The sequence below is a fragment of the Dioscorea cayenensis genome, chromosome 4 (genome assembly GCF_009730915.1).
Source record: "Dioscorea cayenensis subsp. rotundata cultivar TDr96_F1 chromosome 4, TDr96_F1_v2_PseudoChromosome.rev07_lg8_w22 25.fasta, whole genome shotgun sequence".
Taxonomy (NCBI): Eukaryota; Viridiplantae; Streptophyta; class Magnoliopsida; order Dioscoreales; family Dioscoreaceae; genus Dioscorea; species Dioscorea cayenensis.
In genome coordinates, this window is record NC_052474.1 from 1,504,818 (window position 1) to 1,514,391 (window position 9,574).

The 9,574-nt window shown below is 36.7% G+C and overlaps 3 protein-coding genes across 4 annotated transcripts; 1 reads left to right on the forward strand and 2 right to left on the reverse strand.

The window, feature by feature from the left end:
• Positions 1-288: 288 nt before the first annotated feature.
• On the forward strand, positions 289-3,112 carry LOC120259351 (chaperone protein DnaJ-like). Its single transcript, XM_039266939.1, has 6 exons — positions 289-507; positions 1,934-2,011; positions 2,143-2,218; positions 2,463-2,536; positions 2,648-2,718; positions 2,843-3,112. Exons 1-6 carry the CDS (start codon positions 481-483, stop codon positions 2,880-2,882), a joined length of 366 nt encoding a protein of 121 aa, XP_039122873.1. The 5' UTR covers positions 289-480; the 3' UTR covers positions 2,883-3,112.
• Positions 3,113-3,218: 106 nt separating this feature from the next.
• On the reverse strand, positions 3,219-4,157 carry LOC120259350 (putative gamma-glutamylcyclotransferase At3g02910). The gene has a single exon (XM_039266938.1). The coding sequence runs from the start codon at positions 3,892-3,894 to the stop codon at positions 3,364-3,366; it is 531 nt and encodes a 176-aa protein (XP_039122872.1). The 5' UTR covers positions 3,895-4,157; the 3' UTR covers positions 3,219-3,363.
• Positions 4,158-5,551: 1,394 nt separating this feature from the next.
• LOC120258183 lies at positions 5,552-6,897 on the reverse strand. Of its 2 annotated transcripts, none has more exons than XM_039265541.1 (2): positions 6,249-6,897; positions 5,552-6,039 (listed from the first exon to the last, which is right to left on the reverse strand). In XM_039265541.1, exon 1 carries the CDS (start codon positions 6,837-6,839, stop codon positions 6,267-6,269), a length of 573 nt encoding a protein of 190 aa, XP_039121475.1. In that variant the 5' UTR covers positions 6,840-6,897; the 3' UTR covers positions 5,552-6,039; positions 6,249-6,266. The 2 variants fall into 2 exon arrangements, with proteins under 2 accessions (XP_039121475.1, XP_039121474.1); XM_039265540.1 differs by having other exon boundaries at positions 5,556-6,043.
• Between the last annotated feature and the right edge of the window lie 2,677 nt (positions 6,898-9,574).

Below are 9,574 nucleotides of genomic sequence, written 5' to 3' on the forward strand. Positions count from 1 at the left end.
GCATTAATGAACACTTCTTCATTTTAGCCCCCTGAAAAGTGAAAACATTCGAAACGAGTGTGTTACAGTCCAATATACATTTTGGTCCCCGCAATTTACAATGTGTAAATATCTGAAAAGTCGCCGCACTGACTTGGATACATTCGTTTCCCCACATCTCCAAAACATCACACCAACCGTTCGATCAGAAATGAACGGCCATAAATCGATGCTATCAGTACAGGGATTCATCCAGCGGCGGAGAATGCTCCTATAAATAATAGTTTTGGATGCCATTCTTATCTCGAAGCGAAATATCGGACAAACCCGAGGGTTTTAAAAGCAAAGCGGAGGAGAGCCTCCTCCTCCCAAGTCTCCGAGATCTTATTCTCCGGCGATCGCCGACGGAAACCCTCACGGATCTCGCCGGTGTTGTCTCATAGTGCGCCTATCAATGAAGTTTGTGACTGGACCCTGGTACAACGCGGAGAATTTGATCGTATGGAAGGCTGGGAGGAATCCTGCAAGGTTTGTTCTTTTTTTTTTTCAAATCCCTAGCTTTTAATTTCTATCATTTCATGTGCAATCGTTGTTTTTGTTAAGAATTAGGGTTTTTTTCCTGCAATCTTATGTGCTGGTTGTATGAGTGAGTTGTGATGATTGGTTTGGGGAATGATTATTGAAAGTAGCTGCATTTGTTGTATTTGCTCGCCTTCAAATTGGGAAATGGAACATATTATGCTCATTCTTTTTTTATAATGGAAATCATTCTTAAATCTATGAGTTTGAACTTTTTTAGGCTAAAATTTGAAGCAGCGTGTTAGGTATTGCAAAAATTTAGAAGATTAACAATCAAATAAGTATTAAAACTGTTGATTTTGTAAAAATTTCTTGCGAGAAACTATGGAAGTGCTTGTGTAAACGTGTAGAACAGGCCAGAGTTTCCATGCTTCCTTTCATTTATTGTTGGTTTTAGCTGCAAATTTTACATGTTTCCTGGTATTTTACTTGCGCAATTGAATGCCAGGATTTTATTCTTATACATAAGTTGAAGAACATGAATGCTCTCATAAGCCTGTAACCATGACCAGTGAGTACCAGTTAGATATCTGTTTGCTCTTTAATTTGATTGGCGTTCATGTTTAAACTCTTTAGGGGCAGAAATATTGAATTGTGCTCTGGCAATTTTACCATCCTCACCAATTTAATCAAAGAAATTAAACTTTTTGTGTGACCAGAGGATTTAGTATTATATTTCTTGGAGTGGAATTTCTTTGAATTAAAACTACTATTTGTTGTAAAGACTGTTCAAGACTGAATTAGCTGCACTGACCCTTTTTGCTATTTGCGTATAAGATATATTTGAAGTAGGTTTTATAGGATCTGATATGAAGAAAGGCTTGTCTAGGAATCATTTCAAGAAGAATTGCTTCTTCTATATTTGGTACAAGCTTGGTATTAAACCTGAGTTTCCTGATAAAGGCAAGATGTTTGAAGGGCATTATTGAGAGTCTTCTTGCAGGCAATTCTATATAGAGGTGAATGTATTTTGTAAGTGATTCTAGTTTGCAAATAAGATATTTCTTACAGGAAAGCAACAGCGAACTTTAGCTTACAAATAAATTTGACTACAAGTATCCACTGTTATCACTATGTTGCTTTTGAAAATGAGTGCTGATAGGTCACCAATATCACTGGTTAGCCTTGTATGGCATGTTAACCGCTGAGTGGATGAATATGTATGTGTTGGACAGAAAATAATAGTATAACTTATCATTGGGGAATTTTCTTGTCTTGTCTCGTCTTGTTTAACTGTAATCATCATTTTTTTTTTTTAGTTTTTTGCTATCTGCTAAAAATGATCAGCTAGGAAATGATTAGTTCATCACTTCATCCCCAAATTTTGTGGATGTAAATGAGATTAATTCTTACTAGCAGTTTTCTCTTTTGATAGGACTACTACAAAGTGTTGGAGGTTGACTTCGATGCTACAGATGAACTTATTAGATTGAATTATCGAAAACTTGCGTTGGTAGGCTCTTTTTTCTTTGTCGACCTGGTTTATCATATTCTTTTTATGGAATTGTCACACACTTTAGATAGTTTACATTTTCAAGAAATTTCAAGAACTAAACTGTAAGGATGTTTTCTTTTCATGATTAGAAATGGCATCCAGACAAGCATAAAGGTAATAGTGCTGTTACTGCAAAGTTTCAGGAGATAAATGAAGCTTACAAAGGTAACTTGATGACTATTGCCTCCCGATGTTGCATGTTTTTTTTTTCATATTGGGCATGCATGCATGTGAAGGTCAAGGCCATCTATTATGACCAAGGTTGAGAAGTTCAGATTAGTCATCATTTCAGTTGTATACAATCAGTTGTGGGAATAATATGGTATTAAGAACAAGTCCAAGTGAAATTTTCAAGATTGTCGTTTAAGGCAGCTGACACACTAAAACCCTTGTTCTTTTCTTATCATAGTGCTGAGTGATCCAGCTAAGAGACTTGATTATGATATGTCCGGCAGTTACATAATCAATCGATTCTCTCTACGGGTAAGAATATTGTCAATTGATGACTGATCATGAATGTTGCTAACATTACTTTCGGTTTTGACCTCCGGGGTTTCTGAAGTTGTTGTAAACATGGTTATTTTGTTCTGGCAGGAATATCTCGCACGATTCAAAGGAATGATACTCACATGCAATGGCCTCGGCATTGATCATTCCTCAGCTTGGTAATCATTCGCATCATTTTTCACCTCTCAATAATAAAATACGAACCTCATGCTATGGCCTATGGTCTATGGGAGATGAATAGAGCATGGATGGTAACTGATGAAAACTAATATGCTTCTGCAGGACAAATCAATTAGTTGAAACCAAGGCCAGGGATCAGTAGAACAGGATCTTTCTCACTCTCACATTATGGGATGTTGTTGTCCTGTTTTGGTGTTGAACTTGAAATGGTTCACAACTTGTATTTGTGAACACCCTTAGCTAGCTTGTCAATTTCTGGTTTAAGATATATATAACAAATGTAATATATTCCAGTGCGAATGTCTGCATTATTTTCAACTTGTACCACACATTGTTTTTATCAATGACATCCACATCATTCTAATTTCTAAATCATAGTCTAGTCATCAAAAAATGTTTTTAAAGTCTGTGACCACCGACAAGAGACATTGTTTGGTTTATAATCATTCATCATCATTATCAATAGTTCCAAATGTGATTGATTGAAAACATACATCCAATGGTGTTTTTTCTAAGTTACGTGATGACATAAAACATGGATCAAAAAAAGTTAAAAAAAAAACAAGTCTGAAAAAGATTAAAAAAAGAGGACAAACGGAGATTACTAAAGAGTACGACGAAAGCTAGTTGGCAGAAGAGGCGATGAAGATGCGTATCTGATCAAGAAATGTGATGTCCTGCGGGCGATCCTTGCGCTTAACGTAGTCCAACACCTCCTTCTCGGAATAACAGCACAAACCCTTCATCCCGTTCCGGCTCCATAGCTGTTCCGCGTAGCTCCGATGAGCGTAGTACGCCTCCGCCTTCACGATTTCTCCTTCTCCTTCTCTTCCTTGGACCTCCTCACGGATGGAGATTGGTAAACGCTCGTAGTGGCCGCGGAGAGTGCCCTCCAATTCGTCCAGACGAATCAGGGCTCGGGGAGAGACGGAATAGAGCTCACCTCGGACTTTATCGCCGGCACCGGGGAGGTTGAGGAGGAAGGGGACACTGTAGGGACCGCAGACGAGAGGGAGAGGTGTGACGGTGATGGCGTGGCCGAGATAGATGGCGTTGCCGGCGAGGATGAGGTCTTGCATGAGGACGTGGTTGGAGAAGCCGCGCTTCAAGGTACCATATGTGAATATCACGGTCCACTTCTCTTCCGCCGCCATCGACGGCGATGGCGATGGCGATGGAGATGGATGGATCTCTGTGACCCTTTTTTTTGGCTTTTTATTTGGGGAGTAATGCGCGATGGTGCCAGGGATGAATCAGGAATGGATCGGTGATGATGGATGGGTCGTTGCTTTATAATATAGACACGCAGCCTGATGAGTGATGATGGCCAATCCGCAACGAGGTTGATTCAGGCCCACTTCCGTCAAACATTTTATTTATTTATTTCAAATTATTATTATTATTATTATTTCGTGGGTGTGGGAAAATGAATACCTGGCTGCTAATTATATATTGTTATAAAATATAACTCAAAATAGGTTTCCGTCTTTTTTTATTTATTTAATTAATGTCTCTATTTGTAGAGACTTAAAAAAGATGAATTAGGGATTGGATTTACATTAATTTATAAGAGGAAAAGATGCATGTAAAAATATACTTGCTATTATTAAAAAAAATGATAAAAATGGTAGGAGAGGCATTCATAGCTGTATTTATAACATATATTACATTATTACTGTCATATGAATTGTTAATGTAAAGTATTTTTGTATAATATTTTTTATTTTTTGATAATCTTAAAAAAGTGAAATCATTGTTCCTCCCAGATGTATCGTGCAAAAACAATTGATTCAAACTCCATTTTTGTGTCATTGACTTAGTTTCTTAAGACTTATTTAATAAAATTAAGTTATTGATTGAATATTGAATAAATGTTAATAGAAGTTCACATTTACATAGGAGTTGATTTTGAAATTATTGTCTGATAATTCATATATATATATATATATAATGATTTCAAATGTGATGTAAATATACAATAAAATTAATTATGAACTTCAACCTAAATTAACAGATTTTAAACTAATTAAAATACAATCAAAACTCTTCTTTCCTGGTCCTAGTAATCCCTGCGGAGGTGGATTCATGGCTCAAAATGACATTGTTCCTTAGTTAACTCGCTGGCAAATGGTCCCATGTTTGGCACCAAACAAATGCATCGAGTGGAGGCAAACGAAGTTATTATTTTGAGACAATAGCGTGATTCAGTGAATCATTTCATCCACATTATTACATGGCACATTATGCTTATGTTATATGTCAGGTCCAAACCCAGATTAAAGCTTATACAATAAAGAAACAAGCGCTTGTCGGAGTTCTTAGTTGAATAATATTTAACACTCATATATCCCACCATCCCTCTAATTCATAATAATATATTAATATTAACCAACTCCATGATCAAAGATATCATGCGTGGCTGAGTGGACCAACCAACATTATGCATCAAACCAAATTCAAATTTTTAAATATTAATATTAATTACCATAAAACGCACTCACACCCATGAACCTACAATATTATTACTCCATTTGTTTTACAAAACCTCTGTATAAATATCTCAATTAAGTCCGAGTTGGTGAAGCTTAAAAAAATATAATTAATTATTTTAATGTTTTTAATAATCATAAATAATAAGACTATCCGTACCGTAACTCTTATATTTAATGCATTAAAAAAAAACATCCCCATAAAAGCAAACATTATGACTAGTTCAAACATACATTTATACGTGCACCGAATTTCATGCTTTATTTTTTTTTAATCATATAAATTAAACTCGATTTGATAAATAATTAGAATAAAAAAATACTAGAATAATGAGACAACCATACCCATTCAATAATAATAATAAATAATAATAATAATAATAATAATATAAGTAAAGAAATGTATAAACAAGCAGTCAACCAATAACGTCTATGAACAAAAGTCAAAGTAAGCAGCAGCAGCAGCAGCAGCGTCCATTATCCATACTTTTTTTCTTTATCTTATTATTTTTCTAAAATTAAACCACCCACCACCACCAGCACCACCCACCAGCACTCTGGGTTAAAAGTTAGATTCCCTACCCCGTTGAAAAGCCCATGCGGTGACAAACTAGAAAACGACGCTACCACGTGTACGGATGACAGTAGCACGTGAGACCCTTTTTTCCACCCTTAAAAAGCTTTCCCTAAAACCCATCCTACGGTCCTTATTCCATCTCACCCTCCCCATTCCTCATTCCTCCGTTCGCCGGCACGGACCCCATCACCCGTTTGGTCTGCCAAATTGCCAATCGTCGTCCTCCTCCTAGTCTACCTTCAATTTTTTAATTAATTAATTAATTGAAAGATTTTTAATTGATAATAAAGTGGTTGAAATTTATGGGAATATATATACGAGATTAATTAATTATTTACGATGAAACAGGAGGATTGAAACCCCAAAACAAAATTCCCAATCGAAAAAAGGAATGAAAAATAAGGGGGGAAAATTGAAGGAGGATTTATGTTTATAGCTCTACCTCTTGAGTTACTTCTCGTCATCCGCGGCACAACGGCGAGCGCTGCTCCTGAAGGACCTTCGCCGTTTTCCGGTGACGGAACGCTTTCATAGGACTAGGGAAATGCCATCCCTTGCTTTTTGATGCTGCCTCCCCAACACCCACCGTCCTCGACCTGGACAGCTTCTCCGGCGGCGCCTCAGACGGAGCTCTTCCAGCTGATCTCCAGAACGGCCAGAAAACAGACATCCAGCCCTTTCTCACCGGCTGCTTATCCTCCGCCACCGATCGCGAGCGTGTAAACGGGATCGCGACAGATCGGGACCGTGGGAGTGCCGGTTCGCTCTCGATCAGATTGGAGACACGACCGATGGCGCCGATCCCGGATACAGAACCGGATCGGAGTAGATCAACAGAGCAGAAGGAGGAGAATGAGGAGGACGAAGAGGAGGCTGAGGGTGCGCACTTGCAGGGTCGCACGTGAGAGCAGTCGGGGCAAAGAAGAAGAAGGCGATCACGGAGGCACAAGGCGCAGATGCCAGGTCGGAGCCGCGAGGGATGCTTTCGGCACCTCCAGATCTCCTCCCACGGTACCATCTCCTCCATCGCCATTGATGCCGCAGCGCTGCTTCTCCTTCCGAAGCTTAGTTTGTTGGGATTCGGGGAGTGAGCGTTATTATATATATATATATAATAATAATAATAATAATAATAACCGGGAGACGGTGATCTCGCTGGTTAGAATTTAACCACGGTTAAGTGCCTGAACCGGCGGCTCTCTATAATTCAAATGCCCTTATACTTTCTGGAATTTACTGTAGTGCCACTGGATTAATCTGAGCCGTTGGATTGACGCGGGAATGACGATAGGGCGTTAGCCCTCCGATCCCGCTGCCAGGTGTCGCTTTGTTTGATGTGACGCACGTGCAAGAAGCATGGGGGACGGTGTGGTGGGCTCGCGTTTCGAGTTTAATGAAAGTAGACCAACATTCTTCTCTTCTCTGGATTGGTTGCTGACTGAAGGGGACGTTGATTAGGACAAATGAAAGTTAGCCACGTGTTAGTGGACTTCCGTGTTTGGTGATCTGTCTTAATTTGGTGTGGTCTAGCCAGCTATCCGGTGTGAAGAAGCGTGGAAATCAGCTTCGTACCAAGATACATGAACCAGCTTGTTGGGTGAAAATCTCTTACATTATTTATAACCAAGGATGATTAAAAAAAAAAAACAATAATCAAAATATATTCAAAAAATAAAAAAATATTCAGTGCTTACAAGAGAGCGAGAAGAGAGGAGGACAATAACAAACAACAAATTATCTGAAATAATTTAAAACTACAAAAAATATAAACAAAAAATAATAAAACAAGACTGTTTTATGAAAGCAGAAAATCAGGGTTGATTATGTGTTTGTGTTAGTAGATAAAAAATCAAAAAAATACAAATTATGTTTAACAGTCGTCACTGCATCTTCAACTTTGAAAATTTATGTTTCACGAAAAAAAAAAAAAAACTCTTAATTGAAACAGTAATTGTCAAAAATATTTCAATGAGATTTTGATACCCCATTGGTGCAGATATTGATTGTTTAGGAGATGGATGATAATAAATTAATAATGACTTAATTTTTAGGGCCTTGCTCTTTCAGTTTCAATATGGTGCCGTATGTATATGTTTGATAGGGATTCATGGAGACATAGTCATGTGTTATCAGACACGTGAGTGGGAAACTAAAGTGATAAACTTGCAAAAATGTCCACCATCTCTAATCTCACCCATTTTGGATTATAGTGCAAGTAGGCATAGTACTAATTTGGACCATATTGAACACCCTGCTCTTCTACAAGATATTAAGAACATCTTCATTATATGAGTCTTTTCATTATTAATCTATTTCCTAACTTGCTATTCAGCAACATCCAATTTAGAAAAAAATACCAAAACAGTTCAACATCAAGGGACCAAGTTCCAAATAGAAATGACAAAGATTAACAAAAAGAACATGACATTGCTAATGCTCAAAGGCACACTCAAATTACACTCAATCTCCATCTCCTTCTTGTATTCTAGCTAAGCGAGTGAGACCCATGAAGGTCCCCTTATTAGTTAGGGGCACATGCCAAGAAAGCTCCATTTAAATAAAGAAAAAAACAAAACCTTCATCCCTCATCAACAAAATCTTCAAATGTCTAAATACATGTTATTGTTGAAAATATTTGACTTTTCCCCCAAATTTTTGGTGAGCATATTTTCAACAACATTATTATCTTAATATAAAAACCAGAAAAAATAACGTGTTTTCTTGCTTCTGAAATTGTTAGATTTGAAATGTTGATAACTGATTTATAAAATATAATATTCACGCTAAAAGGATCATAGTTCATTCTTTTGCTAAATAAGCAATTAAGAGATCAACTCTGCTGACAATATTAATTGATTTAAATATTTTTTTACTTTATTTTAAAAAAATAATAATCAAATAAGATGCGGTTGTTGTGCATCAACAACAGCTAATAAAGTTGGGAATTAATGAGTGACACTGGGCTGACATTGATAGATTGATCTTTTGAAAAAAGAGAAGTTGGTGCTTTGCTTTGTCTTTCATTTTATAATTTTCCAAGTTTTTTAGTCCATGCGCTCACGTTCTCGTGTAATAACTTACACGGAAACTGTGAGGTTTGGTGCTGCTTTTTTATTCTATATGAAATTTATCAGGTCCAATTAATCCACTCTGAAAGCACATTTAGAAAAATCAAATCAAGATTAAGAATTGAAAACCATGTCAAAAAGTTACTTGGTTTGTGTTTTTTTATCACAAAGTGGGAACTGAAATAATGGACCTGGTCATCCATTCAAGTTCAAACTGCTCCCAAAATGGTCCAATTTTTTTTTTTTTGAGAAATTGATGACTATTCTTATCACGGCCAAGAAATTCCTGACATTCAAAATGGTCAGTTTATGATCTTAAAATATTACCTCATAACATATATAAATACATTTCAATTGCCGGTCAATCTCTTTGAAATTTTCATGTCAAAGGTGTCCTTTATACGTCAACATTTCATCTCTAAATAAACCTTGTTTGACCAAACCACTTACCATAATAAATCAACGCTAATGATTGAAAACAAACAAATATTTTTTTTAAAAAATATATAATCCATAATTTTATTAAAGTAGAAAGAGAAATAAAAAGACACATTAAGGTAAAAAAAAAAACATGAGTCTCTCAACAGAGGTGAGACACTAAAAAAATAAGAGGACTGAACTGGTTAAGATCACAGTCTGGTAACATATTCGGTGGGAGTAACTTACTCCAAGACTAGGTTATGATATGAATTTAACAAAT

What these genes read in the sequence shown, in the direction of transcription:
- LOC120259351 (XM_039266939.1), top strand. Translation starts at nt 481, where the DNA reads ATGGAAGGCTGGGAGGAATCCTGCAAG. An exon ending in GCTGGGAGGAATCCTGCAAG is followed by an intron (nt 508 to 1,933) that starts GTTTGTTCTTTT and finishes CTCTTTTGATAG; the next exon opens with GACTACTACAAAGTGTTGGA. An exon ending in ATTATCGAAAACTTGCGTTG is followed by an intron (nt 2,012 to 2,142) that starts GTAGGCTCTTTT and finishes TTTCATGATTAG; the next exon opens with AAATGGCATCCAGACAAGCA.
- LOC120259350 (XM_039266938.1), bottom strand. Translation starts at nt 3,894, where the DNA reads ATGGCGGCGGAAGAGAAGTGGACCGTGATATTCACATATGGTACCTTG.
- LOC120258183 (XM_039265541.1), bottom strand. Translation starts at nt 6,839, where the DNA reads ATGGCGATGGAGGAGATGGTACCGTGGGAGGAGATCTGGAGGTGCCGA.